The 24,915-nt window shown below is 40.6% G+C and overlaps 1 protein-coding gene across 1 annotated transcript; it reads right to left on the bottom strand.

Moving 5' to 3' along the window:
- Positions 1 to 1,443: 1,443 nt before the first annotated feature.
- On the bottom strand, positions 1,444 to 24,422 carry LOC145459367 (G-protein coupled receptor GRL101-like). Its single transcript, XM_080338263.1, has 16 exons — positions 23,879 to 24,422; positions 23,764 to 23,810; positions 23,566 to 23,613; positions 18,708 to 18,810; positions 15,263 to 15,346; positions 14,676 to 14,736; positions 14,189 to 14,290; positions 12,953 to 13,082; positions 12,160 to 12,308; positions 11,917 to 12,098; positions 9,238 to 9,363; positions 7,329 to 7,439; positions 7,037 to 7,258; positions 6,306 to 6,460; positions 1,725 to 1,892; positions 1,444 to 1,661 (listed from the first exon to the last, which is right to left on the bottom strand). The coding sequence occupies exons 1-16, from the start codon at positions 23,890 to 23,892 to the stop codon at positions 1,594 to 1,596; spliced, it is 1,770 nt and encodes a 589-aa protein (XP_080194389.1). The 5' UTR covers positions 23,893 to 24,422; the 3' UTR covers positions 1,444 to 1,593.
- Positions 24,423 to 24,915: the final 493 nt, after the last annotated feature.

Raw genomic sequence — 24,915 nt, 5'->3', positions numbered from 1 at the left:
AGCCTGTCGTTTCGTAACTACCCTTTTTCATGACCCATCCTAGGTTTTTTGATTACTATTCCAAAGAAACTAGGCTATATGACATTCATATAAATTGATAATGTGCTTACTTTCGACTTATAAGTAGATCAACTTCCTTATTAGACTGAACTGATAGTCATATTTATCGATATTGTCGTATAATTCGATGTCGTCTTCGTACGTTGTGACTATCTTGCAATGTTGCAATGCGAGCAACCGTTAAAATTGGCTATAGGCTTTGCAATGTGCATACCACTGCATAGTATTATTCGCGTGTCGTATTGACGTGTGATTGCAAGGCTTCATTTTTTACTGTGACTTCACAACTGTCGAGATATCGCCATCTGCGGCGATAGAGGGTCGGTATAAGGAATTACTGCATTACACTGGGAATTTTTACCCACATGCATTTATTTGCTCAAGTGCCTATCGTTACGGACTACGTCCACTTCCATGTATACAGTCCTTCAAGTCAACACCACATACTTTATGCACTCTGGATTATGTAAAAAAGAGTGTAGCTTTATGAAATGTTTGTAATACTTGTCAATACAACATTCGGTGAAAGAGCCTCTGTATCGCGGTAACTAAACATATTAAGATACTTACTCCTTTATGTTACGTGATTGGTGATTTTGCAGGAATAGTGTGGATGTACCCTTGAATTTTGAACGTAGCCTACCTCCGCTGAACTGCTACAATTGTGAGACCGGTCGACCAACTTTTCTTTCTGATCTACCTGCTTTAGTATTTCCATTTCCCGGACCTTCATTCCAATCTTCCATATTGTAAAGTACATGTAGTTTTGACGAGTCATGGAAACCGTTACGAAGTTGCCCGACATATATGAGCATGCGACACAATGGAAAACGACAGTTGAGCATGAGACACTTTAGCATGCGTCACTTCAGCATGTGACTTTATAACCCCAAAACTAACCCTAGCCCGAAACATAACCCTGAAATTAACCGCTATATATATCCTAACCCAAAGCCTTACCCTAACCCACCCTTAACCCGTAATTTAACCCTCATGCTCAAGTGTCACATGTGCAATTGTCGCATGCCGAAGTGTCGCATGCCATAATGTCGCATGCTTATATGTCCACGGACCCCGTTACGAGTAGAAATATGCGAGGTTACATTATAAGATTTACCGCGTTCGTCTGTACACTCTTTAAGGTTATTACCAGTCTGTTCCTGAAACTCAGCGGAAAGAAAAATACCATAAGTAACTAAAAAATGGACCTGAACGGAAATTTCCGCAACAAATGTTAAATATCTATACACTGCAAAAAATGTTCGCGGAAACGACTTGAATAGATGTTTGCAATAATATACACGCGCGGAAATTCTTTAACCTCAATAGAAAAACTAGTTCTACATCTCTTCCATCCTTGTTTTCACCATAAATGTTAGATTGATTAAATTTTAAGGATTGGATAGGTTTTTTCCCTCCTGTATATTCACGATATTATAAGGAACTATATCTGATATAGCTGCACCAGGGACGGAATAGGCGATGTAGTTCAAGGTTCAAAATTCCGTTTGAAGTCAATTCCATTTTATCTCCTCATTTGACATCAATAACCTTGAATTCTAGCGTCTGGTCGTCGGTTTGAGTTGATGCCGAAACGGACCCTGTGAATGAAACAAGCTTGCTTTTTATAACATATTTGAAAGTCGCGACTTTTGTATGCTTACCTCTGTCTTTGATTCCACGTAATGAATACGCGGTCAGTGTCATACATGTCTTTGCGCGATTTAGTATGAGATCGGTATAGTTAGAGTAGAGGAATGGATTTAGAGCGCTGTTTATCGGGAGAATTAGTAGGCCGGTCGGCAGGTAGGCGTCCTTCGGTATATCAACTCCTGTGGAATTAGTTGTTGAAGTATACTGATTTGTTTGTTCTTAATCGTCAATTAAGCTGTTTTGGCAGTTCATGCGGACGGGCATTGTTGCGGTCGTTGAAGTGTCCTATAAGGTCCTAGATATAGAGCTGTCATCCCATCAGCTGCTAGCGCCGCAAAGTCCCATTAGTTTCCCGATATAAATATACTAGGGTTACCGTGTTTTGGAAATCTGAAAAGAGGACACTTGCGATACCGGAGGAAAATCCTGAAAAATGAGAAATTTTTCCCTACTCGTGTTCGTTTGACTAAAAAAAGTTCAACTTTCCGGCCCAACTCCTGAAATCACCGTCGCAACGTTATTGTGTACAGATTTCCTATATCTCACTCGAATTTTACCCTATATTGAACCAAAATTCTCAAAAAAGTGGACATTTGGGCGTTCTCCGAGTACACTTTCAAAGAACTAAAAAAGAGGACAAATCATCTTAAAAGAGGACGTATGGTACCCCTAAAATATACGCGATCTCGAAGTGGTTTAAGAATATTGCTTGAAAGTACCGATTTATTGTTTCCCTTATATCCAAATTATAACACGATACAGCAGTGATCGAACAAGATAGTTGAAGACCCAACAAGATCGGCCAATACAGTCGGAAACGGCCGGTTGGCCGATTACAATTGATACACAGAGTACCATATGACAGCTATGTCCACTTGTTCAGAAAAGAATGTTCTCTTCACATTACCAAGAAATGTAATCGTCAAGTATGCGTCCTCTAGCGCAGTGCTTTTCAACCTTTTTGAGCGTCATTCGCACTATATTTGTAAAATAAATTTCGTTCGCACAAACTAACAGAATAATGTTATACAAAAGGAAGATGAAAATATAATATTTATTTGCTCAGATGTGCAACAAATTGGCTACTATGTATCTTAAGCTATTAGGTGTCTCATTAAAAAGGCTGCTATTTTCACTTGTTTCGATTTCAACTATTTCACCAAAACCCTTCTACTAGTGCTTGAGTGACCAGGTCTTGAAGTCTGTTCTGCACTCCTATCCAACATACAGCGTATTTTTCAAGAGCTAAAAATGCTTGCTGGATAAAATCGATTTTGAGAGCTGACAAAAGGGTCTAGGTGGCTCCAGTATGTCGAAAGCGTGTTTGTGTTGAGGCTTTTGCTTTATGTCTTGGAAAATAAGGTCCAAATGATCAAGCAGAGTAGGCACATTAAAGCGCGCTACCTTATGATTACGTTGCTCCAACTTTTTTATTGATTTCCCATTTTCTGTCTCGCGAGTATGTTGTAAGAGCAAATAAACTCACGATACTCTGAGTTCTGCTCTTTAGCTCAATCTAACTTGAGAATTCATGACAGTTTAATAACGTTAAACAAATTTTTGACCACCTCCAAAATCTGAGTTTTTGTGGCATCTCGCGACCCGTGACCCTCACCCATGAAAAGGAATTCATCTTTGATATTACAGTAGTATACTATGATTTTACGGACATGCATGACATACAGAACGCGCACACCTCAATTCTATCCAACACAGCTCTAGAAAACATGTCTGACGCACGCGATTTCAAATTAGGTTGTACTATTGTCTACTCCAGTGGTGTCAAACATCCAGCCCGTGGGCCGCATCCGGCTCGCTAGGTAATTTCATCCGGCCCCCGCGAAGCAGTTCTGAGTAGATTGAAAAATGCTTGTCATATACAGAACATTTTTAAAAGAAGCTGAGATTTTTAGTAAGAAATATATCCATTAAATAGTCCTTCCAGATAGCCCATGTCGAGCATGTTTATAGGCAACATTATAACCACCAGACTACGGTGTTGTCGTTTCTAGCCACCATTAGTACCAGGTCGCTGACATTGACAGCCAATTCCGAGAAGGCAAGAAAATGCGAACTCATTTCACTGACCAAAGACTCTAGTTATTGACAGGTGGGAAAACGCCAAGAACCCTGATATGCAGGTTACATGGAAAATATATTAGCGGTCTCCAGCCTCTAGAGATACTCGATTCGCAATATAATACTATGAAGCAAATTCCAACGTCCGTGTTGCCATTCGTCACAACGCATTCGCAGGGTCGATGCCAATATATCACTAAAACGAAGGGAGCATAGAAATATGAAAACTTGAACCATCGTTAGAGCCACTGCTTTATAGGCTTATAACTTTAGTCATCTGCCGAATCATCATATTATTGCCAATTCCACTGTTTGCGAATAAAAGGTGCAGCTAGAATAGAACCCCTATGATCCGTAATATAATCTAACACACTATTGTGGATATACACCGGTTAATGGAGTATTCAAATGAAAAATAAGGCATGGATTTTGAGGTATTTTGAAAATGGGGAATTTTGGTGCGGCCCGCGAGCGATTTGAAGTGTTGAATCCGGCGGCTCGCGACGTCGGTTGAGTTTGACACGCCTGACCTACTCAGACTGCAAGAACGGGACTATTCCGTGGCGACATTGGAGCATATCCATATCGAATGATTTGGCCATCCAGTATCGGTCATTTTTGGCCAAGGCTTTGTCGACGCTTATTTTCTGGTATCGCATTTTATCAGCCGTTTGTTGACCAAAACTTCCCGTCTTTATGTGACCCGACGCAGAAGGGGTTGGCCTCGAAATGAATGAGTCTCATAGACCTGAACGTTGCACATCCCTAGTCCCTACAGTAGTTCATTCCAACCGTCCTCGACCATGTTTTCCTGAAAAACCAGTCGGGCAAATCGTATCATGATTTCTCATGATGAAGCAATATTCTCTGCGTGTCTCGCTTATTCGCTCCAGTACCCAACACCGTGACCTTAGATTTGTAAAAACTATCGCAGGATTTTTGCAATAAATTCAACATATATTACATACATATTAACAGATAGTTCCTGGCACCGTGTCGACCCAAAATTATATATTTTGCAGTCCATACTATAATAACCCTTGAAGGGGTAAAGTGTGCGTTACCGTAACCTGCAAATGAGAGTCTGTGGTGATGGTATTTACTACTATCCTCTTGCCTCGCACTAATCGAAGAGGTATTACGGAAGTATGATGATTGTTTAGCGAAAGTAAGCAGAAAGTCAATTTAACGTCATTTTCCCAGCCTATCGCAGGCTCAGACGGGCTGGATGTCTGCCACTTCCCCAGCTTCCAAACCAGGCTTTTGGTTGCGTTATAGTTATGGTGCTAAAATATTAATTCACTACGGGTTGTGAGAGCTACGACTAGTGGTGGTGCGTCGTAAGTAAAACAAGTTTTTACAATTGCGTCGCAAATACAAAAGTTACACTGCCCTTGAATTTCCTATAAGGTTCATTTGAATTATTCCAGAGGTCAGAAAAATAAACAATTACTATTCACGATTTTCATTCGCACTCATCCGGGATTTTCATTCGCACCGTTCGCACCATCTTCGTCATTCGCCCTCCTACGGGATTTTCATTCGCACCGTTCGCACGACGCTCGTCATTCGCACTGCAATTTTTTTCATTCGCACAAGTGCGAACCGTCACACCGGTTGAAAAGCACTGCTCTAGCGTATAGGAAATATGCTTCCTTAATCCCCTGGAATAAGCATGAAACGCCCACAGTAACAGGCATGTAGTCATTGAACGTGGCATCTGGCTTGCATAAGGTTAGAACTGATAGTCTACATGTGACATCTTACGCAATGGCATAACTTCCCAATGATGTCCAGCAGGTGCAATGGAAGTTACACTCGATATCAAGAAAGTGCTATCTTTATTTTATGGAACGGTTTGCATTTCAAGTTTAGGGAGTTAGGCTTGACATAATATAACTGCACACTGTGGTCTGTGCTTACTAAGCCAAAAAAAATAATAAGTCTTGCGTTTGCCATTAGCTATTTCGCTTCGTTCGTGAATCGCATGATACCGTATGCGAATCGGATGTCGAAAGGGTAGTGAGGAAATTACTTGCGGGACATTTATAAGAGGTTCTGAAGGATTCGTCTACCAGATCTTACGTTGATCGCCCTATGAGGGCCAAGACTGCCATTTTCGAAGGTTGAATGTCAATTTGAATCTGTTGAATATTATTCACGATATTAAAGTTGCGTTCTTGGAAGCGCAACCAGAACCCTACATAGTCGAGCCGGTCGAAAGAATCGGCTACATCTGTCACATTGATCCAACGTCATGTTTAGGCTGATTTTGTAAGAGGCCATGAGTCATTTAAAATTGCGGAGGGGCCTCTTCATAAATATTTTTTTGAAGTTCGCGAACCAATGTTCTGAACCGATCACCTCTGGTCGATGTCGTGCATATACTTGAATTTGGAATGTTTCTATATTAATTCAGTACCTTGATACGGACTTGTATTCCAATTCCAAACTCATATGAGTAAAAGAATGATTACGATTTATAATTTATAAAAACCGCATATGCTTGGTACCTGCTAGTTGCAGGAAACCCATGATACAGACGGGCATCCAGCACAAAAAATCGGACGCGAGAATTCTGGTAAGTTTGCGTTGCATTGCGACACTTTGTTTGTCCCGTTTCTCGCGGGCCGTCGATGATTCCAGAATCCTCATGTCGTTAGCTATTCTGTGGAATGCAGTCGGTGTAATTAACGACTCGGGGTAGGGAGGTGTCAAATTATGTCAAGGAAATTCATAGGCGAGTCAAAATGCTGAGAGCTTCAAAAGCGAAAACGTTATAAAGTACGCTATATATAGTCCTATAGTGAAGTTATAGAGACACCCGACACGTGTACCAATGACATCAGATATATCCTATCATGGCCTATATACACTAGGATTAGCACCAGTGGTATATGGTTATCGTTAGCTTGGCTGTATCATTTTCCTAATCAGTCGAGATCAGTTGTCTGCACAATACGGAACGTGGTTATGTAATTTGCCACGCCAAACTGAGACATATACAATATAGATCCCTTGTTAACATTATTTTAAAGTATATGAATCTTGATTCGTAAGCATACTGCAACTCACACTGGCGGATAATTTCTATTCAATCTAGGAAATAAGTGATTAATACAAGGTCCATAAGCCTATCTTTCCCAACAACCCGTTTTCATGATTCATTCTGGATTCGTTGATTTAACATTTGGTCTAATTTCTAATTAGTATTGTAATTTCAAAGCTACGTGATATCTCATACCTGTACAGTGCGATGTAGCACACCAGCATGAACACGAATGCCAGGAAATTGAAAAACAGAAGAACCAGAGAGTACACCCACGATCCGTCATTCTTTCGGTCGGGAAAGAACGTCGGCAAGCAAACTGTATGACTTGAATAATACCCGAATTCGTGAATGGCCACAATCGGGCTGCATTCATTGATTTCAGAAATCAGTCTTCTCAATGTGCCCCATTCCGTGCTATGGTGGCAATCAATTGGTATGTTAGTAGCTTCCTCTTTTGCAATGCATAGGATATAGTTTTATATACCTGTCGACTGGCTCTTGAATACTGCCGTTGTTTAGGAAGCCCAACCATTTTATTAAGAGCTCCTTGTCGTTGCGATTTACTTTTGTTTTAAAGATCGCAGTGTCGTTGAATCTATAGAGAGAACCATCGCTGTTCACTGCAATGCTAATCTATTTATTAATTTGGGAGAAGAAAGGTAGCCGTGCTTTTCATCGTTAGGTTCTGTGCGCCACGACATTAATCAAGTATGATGTGATAACAATTCAAATAAATCGATCGCAACTCAGCACATATTCTACCACATAGTTCAATATGCTTGAATCAGTCAGTAGGTTCACGAGGCGAAATAGAATGTTCATACAAACACAAGCACGGCTCAGGAACGTTGTAGGAAATTATTGCGAGGTACAGTTCATGATAAAATGTTCGAGAGTTTTATGTTTATGACAGGCGCTACAATAACGATAATGTATTTGAACACCGCCACCATCCTCATTCCCATGCATTGTCACCAACATTATTACGACTCTATAGCAGTGATGAGCGGAGAGACTCCAAATCCCTCCGACAACTTTAGTGTCTGAGGAAAACTCCCTCCGAATCCGGAGAGCTCAATCCCAGACTCCGAGATACTCCGATGAATCTCGTCAAGTATCCGGAATATAATTAACTACAGACCATGCTCAACGAAAATGCCTTGCTAGATCACTAGGTTAAGATATAGCTCGTGGCCAATCATACCATTTTAACCATATCATTAGAGTGGCAAGCATGGTACGCTTGGTAATGTGTTTTACTAAATAAATGTCATAATATGGTTGGCCTTATTGTATTGTATAGGGCAGTGCAGATGGCTGATTTTTATGCACTTGACAATCATTTTTGCATGTTGCGCGTCATTTTACAACTTTACAAGGTGTCAACTGTCTGTGTTTTGGTTTGTAATCATAATCAAGAGTGTATTCTGGTCAGACCTATCCAAAGATATCGGATACAATAGTTACAGTACTCCGAAATTCTCCGAAAAAATATCTGTAGTAAACTCCGCCTCCGCTCCGACTGTCACAAAATCGGCAAAACTCCGTTCCGAATGCACTCCGACTCCGCTCCGATGCTCATCACTGATGATCACTCCAGAAGACACTGCCGTGATATCATAAGCTTCTACGCTTCGTTGCGACAACTGTTCTTCGACAAATATGACACATCGGTTTTCCATTTATATCTGAGAAAGCAAATTCATTGTTCCACGCACCGACTTACAAACCAAGTTTACGCCGTTTAATTTCCCGCTCCTTGTTCTTGTTTCTTATCAAACCATTCGCGGTGAGTGAAACACTCTTTAAATGTGTAAGGGCCTACTACGCAGCGGGATTCTCTTGAACCAGAGTCCAGCCAATTATCGATTCAAAACAATAACAATCTAAACTCGTGCATACATAACGAAACCAGAACAAATCAAAGAATAAGTAATTAAACGAAACGGAGAGGGTGTGATAAGAGAGCTAAGTACCTAAATTAATACGTAACAATAGCCCTCTAAATACCACGACCTGACATATCGATCTCGCCTTCCGACACATGTCACCTTTTCGATCACCTGTCATTTTATACATTCGGTGTGCATGCCGTCTTTTTTACATCGTCTAGGCCAGGTGGGTGTCTGATATCGAAGACTACTCCAAGTCATTTCGACACCTTCCTCTCTTTCATTGTATCGCAGTCTTGTGGTGTATTGAAATGATGAAATCATGAGCAATAAAGTTAATTGCATTGAATACCGTGCCAGTAGAAATTGCTTTCATAATGAAAGATGTCGCGGGCCGCTGGTTGCGAACCCCTGTTCTACATAGTGGTTTCATTCGAGGCTAGAGGCGACTAAATACTCAATACATATGTCTTCGAAACGTCATAAAAGGATATCACTCACGTGACATCTGACAGAAAGTAATCCTCAAAGGAAGGAATCAACGGTATCAATCCAATCACGATCGAAATCATCCAGGAAATCACAATTGCTAAAATAGCACGCTTGAATGTGGGTCTTGAAAGTGGTCTGAAAAAACATCAAATATTCGATTGCATAGGATGAATGGAAGAAGTGAACGCAGGACACAAATTTATGTTTCTCTCTCAATTACTCTAATATAATTGAATTAATTTGTCTTTAAAGTGGCATCATGTCAAGTTTCCATATGGTCTGTTATTTTGAAGCCAATTTCTGCACGCAATATGCACTCCGGGCTAAAGTGCAATCAAATGTTCCTACGTACCAAGTAAAGTTTAAAAAAAATCGGTATTACGTCGTTCTCTGATTAAGGGGAAAGGCTGGATGACTACCGTACATATTAGTGTTTTGTGAATTATTTCATTATTTATGACACCTATATCCCATGGAAAGTATGTAGTACACAAACTAGACCTGTTGAATATCGAAAGAAAAAGATTGTATCTGAATATACAGCTGCTGAAAACACTCCGAAGAATTATTAATAATACAGCTATCTGGTATCCCATCTCGTCGCTGTCTTAATTATTTGGTCTGCAGTGCGAGGAATGCGTCATAAACTCATGGTATATACAGTACATTAACAGCGTAGAGTTCGTTTGGTATTCATGATATGACCATTTTACACCGGAATGATATTTATGCTTCCCGAGCAGAAAACCTATAGCAGTGGTTCTCAACCTTTTTTTAGACACGCCCCATTTTGATAGTGAAAAATTTCGCGCCCCCCTTATCGTCATATCACAAAATCCAACTGGGATGCTAGCAACCCAACACATTGTTTGGTGGTACGGTCGGTTATAAATGTTGATGAGAGAATAAAAATATATGAAATTGGGTCTATATAGAGAGAAACACGAGTGCCTTTGAGGTAAATCGCGCAGAGCGCGAAAATTTTTTTCATGTGACCGCTTCTTCGCGCCCCCTTCAGATGTTTCACGCCCCACCAAGGGGGCGCGCCCCCCAGGTTGAGAACCCCTGACCTATAGCATGGCCATTCAAAAACAGATCAAATGGGGATGAGAAGGTTTTCATCTACAATTTATATAGATGAAAGCCAACACTTGGTTGTATGGGGATTCTGGAGCAGACTTCAGTCGTACTCTAGCCCGTAATGTATTGGCGTTGCAACATGGTTACATACTACTAATGCCACTACTACTATATTTCTACTACTACTACTACTACTACTACTACTACTACTACTACTACTACTACTACTACTACTACTACTACTACTACTACTACTACTACTACTACTACTACTACTACTACTACTACTACTACTACTACTACTACTACTACTACTACAACTACTCGCAACTACGGATAATTGATAGGCAATTCGATGAATAGTATGAGTGATTTTTAAGTTTTTTTCCATGTATATGCCTTTAGTTTTCAATCAATAAACGTTTCGATACGCTTTATACCAGGGCCGGCCAACCCGTGGCCCGCGGGCCACATGTGGCCCGCGAGAAGGTTTTGAGTGGCCCGCGAGGTAATTTCCGAAATTAGTAATATTGTCAAAAATGGATCGCATAGATTGTGAACTTGCAAGGCCAACTAAAATTTTAATTAGTCTGAACGCAACACTTGAGATGTGATGACTAAAATATCAGTTCCGACGCATTGGCAGATCCATGAGCCAGTCACATTTTGGTAGATCTTCGTACACTAAAATAAAGCAGAATAATTTGCGATAGATTTATCAAAAGTAAAAATTTTCTACACGCTTCGCGCAACATGTCACTCGATTTCTTGCTTTTAATATTATTGTTACCCCTTTGTAAAAATGAAAGAACGCCTAATGCATCAGATTGAGTCTAACTATTTTCGCGATTACGATACAAAGTGTCGTTTAACATATGCGACCCTGCGTTGGCGCTCGCAGAAAAACCGTCGACTATGAAACCTAGGCACAAAATGATTGATGCATGAAGCTTTAGATATCGATAGGTCCAGGCGCCGAATAGTCCATTCCTTGCAAACGGGGTCCAGCGATCAGAGATGAGCGGATTTGAAATTTCTATGTCCTAATCCAATCTAAATCCGAACCTTCAAATCCAAATCCAAATCCTAATCCATGACTTTTTCATATTCAAGTCCATGTCCAATCCTAATCCGATTCCAACTGGAAATTCAGAAAAAAAAACTAATTTCTGCAATGGAGGGATTCGAAAATTTTCTTTCACAACCAACGATTCACTTGATTCAAGATAACCTAGTAACCATAAGTACATTAATAACTGATCTGAATAAAGTTTGTCGCCATTCGCCACACGACATTTCAATCTCCCGGAAAATACATAAATCCAATCCAAATCCTAATCCGTTCTGAAAAAAATTTCTAATCCAAATCCAATCCAAATCCGACAAAATTTCACAAATCCTGTTTTTTCAAAACCTAATCCTAATCCATGCTCATCTCTGCCAGCGATATACAGCAGGCCCGCAAAGTCAAGTGACAATATTATTGACCTATGAACTTCGAAAATTTTTCGCGATTCGCGCGGCTAGTGGCCCGCGCAATAGTTCGTCAATCAAATGTGGCCCTTTGGCTTAAAAGGTTGGCCACCCCTGCTTTATACCAATCCTTACCTCATAACAGCATGCAAACGATATATTGTTATCAAAACCATCGTTAGAACAGATTGCTCTGATCCGATGACCAACAAGGCGCCCAAAACGGAGCAAGTGGTGCTGCTTCTCCATTCAATATCAACGAAGCAATAGCTGCCTTCCACTTGAATCGCCTTGATGCACACGGAAATGGTGTATATCTGTAATTAGTCGCCAATATATCACACAGTCAATGGAGAGAACCCGCTTCAGGCTTGATACCCCGACAAGTAGATCGGAAATGGATAGGCTCAGGATGAGTGATTTGCTGATGTTTGAATGCGATGAGTTACCAGCTCGTTTGACAGATTTCACGACATCATGAAATGTCGATGCAACCACTGAAGCGCATCCGATAATCGCAATGATACCTGAAAATTACAGATCCCCTGTTAAATTGCTTTGTCGCTGCATTGTATAAATGTGACAATATTTGGTGGTCCATCTTCATACATATAATTAACAGTCGATGAAACCTTTTGACTTTTGATTTTTTAGTTTTCAGAACCTCAAGTCTTCTAAAATTCAACCTTGGAAAGATATCAGAGCGCAAAATCTGATGTGTGCAATGTTCACCCTGCATGGTCAGGACTCAAATCCAGGCACCTTCACAAACTACTCCCATTAGAGTCCAATTACCTATTTCAATAATACTCAAATTGGAGTCTAGTTATCGAATCGTTATGCCGACCCGTAGTAATGAGCGCCATTGATCTGTGGTGTATTTTGTTGCACTGCATATTATTTTCTCGGTATCTATGGTCAGTGATGAAACCCTGGACCAAACAGAACCAAATCCAATTTCGAGTCGGCCCAAATCGATTTCTCGACTAGGATCTTACTGCTGGAATCACGGTGTCCCGTCCGAATAATAACCCATCCCTAATCCATGACTTATTGTAATAGGCAAATATATTCTTTGCTCTGTATCGACAGGCTTAATTTTGTAGTATTCGACGATGCGCCTGTTCATTGGTGAATGATAAGACCATGAATTTGACAGCTGGGCACTCACTGATCATCCACACAACTGTCAGGACAGCTTTGTTTGTTATCAACGACTTCTCGTCGGAAAATGCACTATCGATGCAACCTGGCTGGCATTCGTCAATTCCGGATACGCAATCCTTGTGGCCGTCGCATACCTACAAAATCAAAACAATGAATTGGGCAGAAAAACTAAAAACTTACACCTCGACTGATGCGCTTGCTCTGTATATAATAATGAGATCGGCTATTCGAATGTACTGCCACCTTGACTTCCATGGCACATGGATTGTTAGTTTAAATTTGGGAAGTATACAGTGGTCTTTCTGTACATCTCATTAGTTGGGCTGAGTGAAAATAATTCCTTGACTGATTCGACTATTATCAAACCAGAGTATTAGTACACAACCGCGGAATAGATAGATGGAAAGACGCGAAAAGCAGGGATGTGACGAATTCATGGGTTTGCCGGTCCCAACTCATTATGTAATTTCCGCTCTTGACTATAGCGTCAAGCCGAGTCATATTCAAGTGATTTCGAGTCAAGTCATAGTTCACGTCAAATTCATCTGTCACTTATCATATGACGGTCGATTGTATGATCTAACTTTTGCAATAAATATAGTATCACAGGAATCACGAGGCTCATTTATTTGGCACTGCGTTATAAAAAAGGATAGGATTAGTCTTTTGATCTCGACATTTACATGCATCGGCGGTAGTTTCTCATCAGTTTACGGATTAAATAGGCGTATATTTGCGGAATGCAAAATCGTGGCCAGACAGGTTGCGTTCAGTTATCAGCTGCAGGTTGAGCCGATGCGTGTTTACTGCCAAAGGTATTTAGTGTAACCTTGGTGAAGCAAAACACCGATCGTAGAGAGCCTGGGTGCCATATTAGTGGTCACACATCTTTTGGTCTCCCAAGGTCGCTCAACGTGTCAATATTAAATAGAATGGCCAGTACTAAGCCGAAACTACCTGTAATTGTGATTCGAAGCTGACTTGAGTCGAATCATGACTCGAGCCTTTGCCCTAGTAACAAGTTAAAACATATATTTCATTTTCGAGCACAAACAATTCTCGCTGTATGTATACTGTAAACATAGTGTTTTCTGAGAGTCCCGTTTACACAAAGTGAAATTCTTATCTCCGTTAAACAATGTCTGGCGCAATGCATGAATAAGAGATGCCGCATATTAGCGTCAGCAGTTCCATTATTACATCACATCATCACTTATTCCAAAGAAACAAGTATTCTTACCGATTGCTCATTTATATATTTTCCACCCTGGTCACCTCCACAATAGAAATAGTTGCAAGTGCACTTGACCTTACAATTGCGTGAACGTGGGCATTCGATATCCTATATTTTCAAATAATAAGCAGGTCAAAAAATGCTTCTTAGAGGTACAGAAATTCAATATACAATTAAATAGTATATTCATATTGTAATGAACCCGAATAAAAGCACACTAACATGTATTCAATGGTGACGAATATAGCTTAGTATTACAGTGAATATTAAGGAATTATTGTCATCAGTCTTCCGATGCATGCACTCCTTCATTGAATTTCTTATCAAAAGTCCACGTTGTACAAAATCGAGGCGTCGTAGTACGTATTTGATATGCTCAAACCAACAAATACATATGTATATATAGTCACTGCATATTAGAGTGTTCGCAATTAAATTTTCCGTGATTCTCGGTTTCGACACTACTGCATACAACTGTACATCCACATTTTACCTGAATTTTACAATCTTTATTCGCCAATACCTCTTGATGCGATGCATTGGTGCATTGGTATCTGTAAAAGTGTTCTGTAAATATGTTGGATGTTACGCAGCAAAGTAGAGTAACAATGTCACCGTTGCAACGTTTGAATTGATCGCCCTCAATGATGTTGCAAGAATATAGCAATTTTTGTAAGGTGTTCGAAGTAAATATCTTAAAAGTTCTCAAGTCAAAGAATAGAAGACGGTTATTATGAGGGATCACAAACTTTCGTTATCAATCCGCGGGGATAGTCGATTGCTCGTGTACTTAGAATAGGCTGAGGTTTTCGCGGTTACATCAAACATACAAATTCAACCGGTTTCTGCCGCTAGATTACATGTAAATATCCCATGCTCCCAATCAAATATAAATTGGTACGAGTTCACGATATGACACGGTGCACTAAATGATTTTAACTGGCTGTCACCGGCTGCTTATTAATGAAAAATTTCAGTTCACTTTTTTATAGAATCCCAGAGTGGCAATTGTTTACTTTGAAATTATGACACCAAAGATTTCGCTCATTCTAGTAACTGGGACGATTCCAAAATACCTACCGGATTTGGCAAAAACCTTGGTTTTCAAAATCGGCAGTGCAAGTTATCCAACGACTTGAGGAATTGTAGTATATTTCCAGGAACCTATCGAAAATTGCAGATTGCTCAAAATCAGCGATTGTCAGAACGTTTCATTTCCAGATATGTCTATTTTTATATGGTCTATAACAGTGGAACCCTAATCCACTAAGGTGGGCTACCATTACACGAATGGCGAGGTGGGGTCAAATTGACCCTTAGAGGTAATAAGCTTTTTTTCTTACCAATTTCGCTATACAGCTGTCTAATAACCTCCAGCAGGACGTTATAACGACGAATCTTCCTTTTTAACCCTACTGTCTACCTGTTTCAAAGTTCCCCCCTAAGGCGTAACACCATTACGCGAATGGCGAGGTGGGGTCAAACATAACCCATCAATTATATAGCTCAGTGATCGTACCCCATCATACCTCGTCATGCCTCGTTGACTTCAAGTGACAGAAACAATGCGAAAGAGCCATAAACAGTAGAAATCGATCCTATCACAATGAGGAGAAAAATATTTCGTCTGCCCAACCTTCAAAATCTGACCCGTGCTCAATCAATAGCTCATAGCGGCGAGGCATTATAATCAGCTAATGTTTTATTCCGATTGATAGTGTATAACACCATTTAGGCAAGAACAATCCCACCACACATGAAAATATCGCTCACATATTTGTTCACCTGGGGTAAATTTAACCCCCACCTTAGTGGTCTAGGGTTACCCAGAGTATATGATGCGAGGGGTAGAAAATTCGAGTTCTGACTGCACCAGAGATATCGTTTAATGCAGGGGGGTTCAACCTCTTTGCTTTTCACGGCCGCATTTCGATTACTGTGGCACACGGCCGCTTTCGTAATGTAGGCTACCACCTGAGCGGATAATATCCTTGTTTAATTGGCTATAGGGAACTTCTCATCGCGGACAGCCATTGTTGTGTTCTGAGCAGGGCTTTGGAGCCGGAGCAAGAAGCTGGAGCCCCGGAGCCGTGTATTTTCAACGGAGCCGGAGCTGGAGATAGAGCTCTAAATAAAATTCAGATGGAGTCGTAGCCGGATCTGGAGCTGGCTGTTTGAAAAGTAGCTTCGACTGCGAAGCATTTTTGGCTGAATTCGCAAAATGATATGGTATTCGTTCAAAAAATTAGGAATTGTTGCCCCGTTGGCGCCACCTTTTTTAAACTAAGCATGTTTAAATTTTCATACATAACGCACTAAATCTGGATATGCGAGATATACCGCGCAATATTCAGGGACGTGGTTATTCGTCATACCCGCTATTTCGTCATCAGCACAATACTGATGGCCAATAGAGCCGTTCAAAAATATTAATTGCTATGTTTTCTACACAAGGGGACTGGTGCTTATGTGAGCTAAGCAAATTCACAATTAGCTAATCAGTAATTAGCCAGTTGTTCTCAAAGTGTGGTACGCGAGAGCTTTTTAGTTAGTATACGCGAAGAGTGCTGTGAGTAATGTTTTACCTCAGATTGGCGAGCTTCTGCATAAGAAATAGTTGCAATTATCTCATTAAATTGGGATTTCTTGGAATAACCAAAAAACACCGGTACATTCAAAGAAAAATAAGTAGGCCTAATTCAGGTGTCACGACCTGCAGTGACAAACAAGTTAGTGGTATGCCGTGTGGTAAAAAAAAGGAACTAGTGGTACGCGGTGGGAAAAAGTTTGAGAAACACGGAATTAAATGAAGCGACGCCAGATAATAAACGTGACCTTGTTGCACTTGCACATATCGATTTGGAGGCTCGCACGCAGAGATACCGCACGACATCAACTCTCTGAATTACACGAGCAATTCCCCGTTCTTTGGTGATAGCTTTTTAATCATACGGCGAAATTGAACAATTTGTTGCGGTTGACGCAATCGCTAAAGGGCGAGACCTTGAACCCACAAATACAGCGAAGTTCCTGATAGGACGCCGCATGTCGTATTGGGGGTGATACAGCGAATGCAATGACGCTTCCACACTTCCAACATCAATGAGACCACGTCCTATTTAGAGCGTAATATTCCAAGACTGCTAACGCCACCGTGCTCGCGAAGAAAAATATTTTGGAGTCCATGCAGACACAATACCAATATCACGCTGAGATCTGTGCATGACAAATTTTGGTCCAGTTTTCCATAAAACTCTGAACCCAATGTGCACTATTTCGCCTTCTCGTAATTGGGTGCAAATGTCGCCAAGTTTTTTTTAAATTTGATTCGTGGTGTTTCGAGTACATTGGTCATTCTACACCAGTCCGATGTACTTTATTTTTGATTGCACATTTACCGACTTGTAGCACGGCCCCCTTCTAGGCTTTTTATAAGACAGCGCTTATGCAGATTACGTTGCGAGGAGGAGCCTATATATACTTCCAACACTGAGATATAAATTCTGGAGTCGACTTCGGTAGTTCATAATGGCGATGGAGTGAAACCACACACCACAACAACGTTCTCGGATGGTTATAAGGTGGCATATGAACAATTGAACATTCTCAACCTTTGCCGTCTTGAGGAAATATTTATTGGGAGTATTTCTTACTAAAAATTTGAACATTTGTTAGAAATGTGCTGGATAATACAAGCCTTTTCTCATTTACTCCAAATTGCTCCGGGGGAGGATGAAATCGCCTGGTGGGCAGTATTGACGCCTCTATTCTAAACTAAACTACCTCGATGATATCAATGAGTATGCCTTCTAATTTATATAAGGGCAGGTTATTGAGACCATCGAAGAAGTATCGTAAAGAAGCCAATCACTACAGTCAGATTCTTTTTCGGAATTGGTTTCACTTGTTTATGATCATCGATTCCCATTATCTGAAATGGCCAAGCGATGCTGAGTTTCTTCTTGCATGCATGTCACGTTGTCCCGGACCACCTCAATTGCATGCCGGGTGCGAACCCACGGTTCTGGTTCTTGTGGACGCGAACCTTTTTGAAATGTTCTGTGTGAACGCGAACGGCGACCTATGTCATCACATGGCGTTATATTGCTAATGGAAACCCTACAAACCCGTGACGTAATATATCAATGTGGATTATAACCAGATGTGGTCAGTAACGAAGTACTTCTAATTTTTGAAGTACTTGAAGTAGATTTTACCTACTCCTACTACTTATTAAGTAGTTATGATTTTAGAATACTTCTACTTCTACTTGATCGTTTTCAGTTTTATAGGCAAAAATAGGTGTAGAATGCATACTTACTTACTTACTTGTGAACCAGCACTACTACTTCTACCTGAGTAGAAATTCCGGCGTCACTCCAGCTATGATTTCTCCCGACTCTTGGGTAAATTACTACCCTCACTTCATTTCATTTTATTTCAAAATCGCAGGACCGGGATAGTATTCTAGCTGCTATAAATTCCCGGGATACCGAAGAATCATTAACTTATAGCTTATACTCACTTATGGTTGTCCAGAAAAACTTTGCAATGTAACTTGTCACGGAGGCATGTGGAATATGATACTGAGTGTGTATAATACAAACACTGATAAGTATTTTCCAAACCTAAACGAAAAATAGTATAGTAAATATACAATTCGAAGTGTATTCGGCAAGCAATTGATTGATGCTTCGAATCAGGGGTTCCTAATCTTTTCTGTTGTTATATTTGCCCCTCGGTTAACTAGCCGCAATTTTCCTACCCTGACCTTGATTAGATAATAATAAGTAGTATACGAAAAGTTAGGGCACCAATTGTACCATCCTAGACGCCACGAATCTGAATAACTTAGACCAGGGGTTCTCAACACGCGGCCCGCAGACGGTCATTCTGTGGCCGCGGCATATTTCATCACAAAAGAAATTGCTACAGACATAGTATTGTAACATAATAATTTAGATACTCAGCTCTTTCATCGCGCCATCTCTGTTCTGTTTATTTGTAACTCAGTCCTTTCAGCGTTACAATGTCGACTCAACATGACTGGCTTGAACAGAGAGCAAGAAGGAAAAGGAAATTAACGACGACAACTGGGTTTTCAACTCTGCGTGGAACAATGAATTTGCTTTCACAGGGATTCAAAGTTTCAAACGACACCACTGGCAGTTTAATATGGAGTTTCAACAATAAATATCCACTTGGTTAACCTGATGTTGGGAAAAAACGTTGCTAGTGTCAAGCCCAGCAATCCATATTTCGAATCAATAATGTTACGGAGACATTGTTCAAAATGGCTTGGAAATCGCTAAAGCCAAGACGTCAGTTAGAGAAGGTGGAATTTTAAGGAAGGTTGAGTTGAATTCGCTGTTTCCGGAGTTTAGCAACAAAGAGAACATCACCTGGCAAATGTCGAAGCTACAGTTGTCTGATTCAAACGTGACCAGAAGAGTAACAGTAATGTCAGTCTATCTTCATTGCAGTTTCTGAAACACGTTGCCGCGCAAGCTACTCTGGCCTAGCATTCGACATGTCTACCTACTCGCACACAGATATTGAATAGCTCATTATCTGACTGAATTTTCTCAGAGTGGACACATATACAGAGGAAATTCAGGGCGAACGCGGGGAGAGACGATTGTTCGGCAATCAGTAGCTTTTATCGAGGACCATCCAAAAACATCAACTTGACAAAGCGGACTTGCGCCACTCGAAGATGACTAGCTCACACAGAAAACGGTAACTGCAAACCAGGGATATATAGAACTCCGGGATGGCTGACTGCGTCAATTGCGTCATCGCGGTATTACCTAAGTGGGTCCAGATTCGCGCATTCAGTTTTGATGCACGTTCCGGTCACCCGCTTAATCTGTGTGTAATTTCAAGTTTTTGAGAGCGGTAGAGGCATATAATATCCATGTTTATGTTATTATATAAAGTTAGAGGTTAACTATAGGTTATGAGATGTTCAGGTAGTCGGAAACTTTGCGGTATTAGCCCTATTCCTTCAGCAGCAATTTACCGGTATACCGGTACGGTCATTTACTCGCCGTCGGAATATCTCTGCTTCTGTAGTATCTTATGTAACATGTTTTGCTGTGCTGATAATCGTGAGAAGATAACAAAATGTAGAATAATTTCCAACGTTAACATTGATATCCGCAGTATGATTTTGATTACGCCTTGCGGTTGCGGTATGTTTTTCATTTACCGGTATGTTATGCGAATGTATGTCACCATCCAAGGCTGTACAAGTGTACATTGTACAAGTACAAGTGTACATTTACACTGTGCCGTGTCAACTATGAAGGCGACCGTTAGGAGGGACTTCGTCAGTTAAGATCTTGTACTATAGATTAATATGTGAATATGCAGGTAGTGCTGGTATTGCAGGCTTACCGGTATTCCAGATCATTGCTGGATTATTCCTAGTAAGAATTGGAGCCACTGAGTACACCACCGGTGTGCAAGATTCAAGAGGCATTTCAATTAAGGATAACCAAACATTTGAATCTAATACAAACACAACACGTCAAGGTCGTTGCAGTTGTAAGTGTCCATAACAACTGTTGAATCCAATCTCTTGTTACAGATACTATTCATCAGTTACATGTCTGGTAAAACAAGGCAGGCATATCTTTGTTAATGAACGGCACCTCAATCCTACAGTACTGGAATTATACTTCAACAGAAGTGCACTGTTGTGAACTGCCAATGGCTGACTCCCAGTATATGGCCACAGCGTTTGTTGACCATTTGCTCTTACTGAAGCCATGAAGAATTGAAGATGCCCACTCCCTTGAATGGATAAGCCAACACAATCGTCAGGACACGATACGATCCTGAGATACGGCCTGTCTTTACCATATAAACACTTATAGCCTATAGGCGATAGGCCTGTACGATGGAGGAAGCGAAAACTCTGAAGATTGCTTTCAATTTGCAAGGTTTAGTCAAATCGTCGCAATAACGCATGGACCTCTACTCAGTCGGCCCAAGGTAAGTTTGGCTGATTCTAGTCATACGCTATTAAATGAGCGATTTACATTAATCCTGATGTGGTTAAAGTAGTCTTCATTGCTACTCGAATAACAGTCGTATTGCCGGGCGTACTGGTATTTAAACTTCCTCAAGTAGCTGTAGAAAGTGAAATGCCTGCAAGGTACTCAAGTTTGGAGATGGCTGCTTCAAAATTACAAGATGTATCTTTGAAAATAGGCAACATCTACTTGAGTACTGCAATGAAGTAGAAGTTCTTCATTACTGACCAACTCTGCATACATCTATATATATTCTTAATGTTAATTTGTGTCTCTAAATACATCATTTGTTCATTTTTGTTGCAGATTCCGGAAAAACAAACGCCATGTTCCAGCATTTGCATCACGTCAACAGTGGATATCCTGATATATTATACTGGGCACATTCCATTGAAATCTTGGCAAAGATGGCCATGATCTGAATATTTGGATCTCGTGCCTCGACGAGATGATTTTTTGACATGGAATCATCTATCGCTCTATCGGAAAATCTGCAAGACAATGATACTGAATATTTCATAACTGATAAATGGCATGAAATGCTTCAGGAGGCCCATTCGTGATGTACCGTTAAGCCATGGTGGTAATTTCTTCACTGCGGTCATGAAACTATTTCTCGGTGAACAAAATATCAGCTTAATTCAACAACTGGGTCTACCGAATGCTTCTTAAATTGATAATGATATGTACCAAACTGCTACCCTGGCTACATTTGAACCTGAAGAGAAGTATCAATGGTGTGTTGATTTCTTGATCAACTTTCATTGAGTGACATAGAAGCTGACAATGCTGCTATCATAATTTCGAGTCCTTACAGGCCGTGCTATCTTTTCGTTATTGGAAATGCTCCATGGTAGCGGTGCATTTAAAACAAACGGTGTTTAAAACATGCTTTAAACAGTGTTTTAAACAAAGGCCTTTTGAAAAAAATTCTTTTTAAGTTGTAAAATTATGCCATAATTGTGTAAATACTTTCCAAAATACGTGTTGTATGAGCCTACGGACGACTACCACCCGATAAAGTCGACTAATATCGATATGGGATGGCTGGAACCCTCAAAATAGTCGGTTCAACAGCAATAGCACAGATATTTCGTCAAAGGAGCTATATTTACACTATATTTTCAATTGTCAATGTCAATCCAATATGACGTCACTATTGAATATTCTTGACGTCATGGCTTGAAAAAAAGTATGTTTTATACAAGGGCCTGATTTTAAACACGTTTGTTTTAAATGCAACCCTATACTCCATGGTAATTGTCGATTAACGCGAATTGAAACGGTTAATTTAATCAATCCTATTACCCCCCCCCCCCCCCCCTTCCCAGCTGCAAGGTTTCCGACAATGGCTTGTAAATAGGTAGAAGACGCTGATATTATTCGTTATTCACCCGGTTATTTATGGCCTGATGCAGATTATATGATGTGTAGAAATTAAACACATTCATGATTTATTGAAATTCAGAGTTGTCATAGTTTACTTGGTTGGCTATACAGCAGTGTCATACTTTACTAGGTTTGCTATACAGCAGTAAGGTTGTGATAAGGGAAGAATGTCTAGCTTACTCACTAACTATTCCGCAAAAGGTTGAGGATCGTTATTCTAGAAACAGCTGTATCGCTAGCTTGCAGAAAAGTGGATATTTCGAGGCAGATTGCAGGTAACTTTCTGGACCTACTTAGGTAAAGGCCAAAATGAAGTCAGCCATCCCGGAGGTCTATATATCCCTGCTGCAAACTTACAAACGCTGTTCACTAATGCTTATGGATGCACAAAAATGTATTAAACGTCCGTATACGACTGGTAAATACGGTGTATTTAATATAGGCTACAAATACATGGTACTAATGCTCTGCGACCCGCAGCCCATTTTGCTGTAAAAATGCGGCATGTTATACATGAGAAGTTGAGAATCCCTGACCTAGACGATACTTAATCACAATCCTATCTTACAGCCATCAGTTATAATTATTTTCACCAGTATATAAGTAACTTGCGAGTTTAGTTGACTTGTGCGTCATAACCCTAGATTTAATTGAATCGCGCTTGTGATAATTAGCTTACAACCACAGCAGCGTTATTCTCCCGATTAAGAAGCAATGATTTGGACTTCTGGGCGCGGGATCAATGCTGAGTTGAATATTGCTTGGGTTAAGTCGATAGTATATTGTCGACGTACGCGACGAACGACACCATAAATTGTTATCTGGAATGTTGGTGGCGTTATTACCAATTTATAGTTTTATATTATACCAGTATACAATTTCAAATTTGCGAAATTGGCACAGATATTGGTTAATCTTAATCTCGACGGTATGTCTATGCTACCATTCACTTACGTTTTGCGCCTAGATAGCAACTTTTGGGTCCTAGTGCACTCTTATAATCTAAACGGAAATAAAATGCATAAATGACAGAATTACGGAGTAGGACTGCGAGTAACAATTATGTATTCTATAGGACCGGTTACATGCAACAGGTTTTTACACAGAAGTATCATTTCCGTAATTGAAGTGAAATAAAATTAGTTTGATCACCGGCCCTCATGCAATGCTTTTTATTGTCAACGACCTTGCAGTCCGACCTGTAAATGAAATAAAATTTAACATCATTACACTGCAGCCTATGGTACTGAGCAACATTGGAGCATACGTAACGTAATTCATGTCGCAAATCTGCCTTGCGTTGACATCGATCCGTTTCGAAATGTTTGATTCGCCGCATTGTAGATACGGCTCTTGCCCCTCTGTGATTATAATAAATATTTGTATATTCCATCCTGCTGAAGAGTTGTCGAACCTTTATTCAATACCCCATCCTAGTCGTTCACAAGTCGCATGATGCTCAGGTGATCGACAAAGGCATTCGTCAGTCAGGTCGGGACAATCGAACCTTCCATCGCACACCTTGGCAACGGGGATAAATGTGCTGGATTCTAAGCAGCGGAAGCAAATGTTGTCAAGATGATCTGAAAGAGAATTTCATATAGCAGCGATGAGAAGGTAAAGTACCGAGCGATGATATTATGTTCAATTCATGCCAAATATACATTTCGACTTCACTATAGCCTAACAGTAAAAGAATACCAATTTGAAGATGTTCCTAAGTTTACTGTTTAAGATACTTTAGTTCGAATTTAAACAATGGTCTCCTATTTGATACGGACGTTCTGATACATAATAAACTAATGATCAGTATGCAGTTCGCTGCGTAAATTTACACAGGCCTACTCCGCACTTCAGATAAACAGATACATTAATCTCAAAAGAACTTGTGTATATCAGAAGTAGTACCTTTAGTTTTCTCCCCACACAAGCATTCATCCGTTAGTAGTTATATAGATCGCTCTGGGGGTGCCTGGGGCTCTTATGGGCGGGGTGGCGAGCGGCTGGAAAACCGGGGGTGGCGAGCGGCTCTTATTTCTTATGGCGGGGGTGGCGAGCGGCTATTGCGTCTTATGGCGGGGGTGGCGAGCGGCTCTTATTTCTTATAGGCGGGGTGGCGAGCGGCTGGAAAACCGGGGGTGGCAAGCGGCTTTTATGTCTTATGGTGGGGGTGGCGAGCGGCTATTGTGTCTTGTGGTCGCACGGTAACCCTTTTCAGCATAGACAGCGGTCGCACGCGGCTTCGTTGTTGGTATGTCGTACTTTCGGGTATAGACATCTCTCGTGTGGTGGCTTATGGTTGCG

This window comes from Botryllus schlosseri, chromosome 1, assembly GCF_051294905.1.
Source record: "Botryllus schlosseri isolate E-star chromosome 1, Bs_hap1, whole genome shotgun sequence".
NCBI lineage: Eukaryota > Metazoa > Chordata > Ascidiacea > Stolidobranchia > Styelidae > Botryllus > Botryllus schlosseri.
This window is presented reverse-complemented; position numbering and strand designations above follow the sequence as displayed.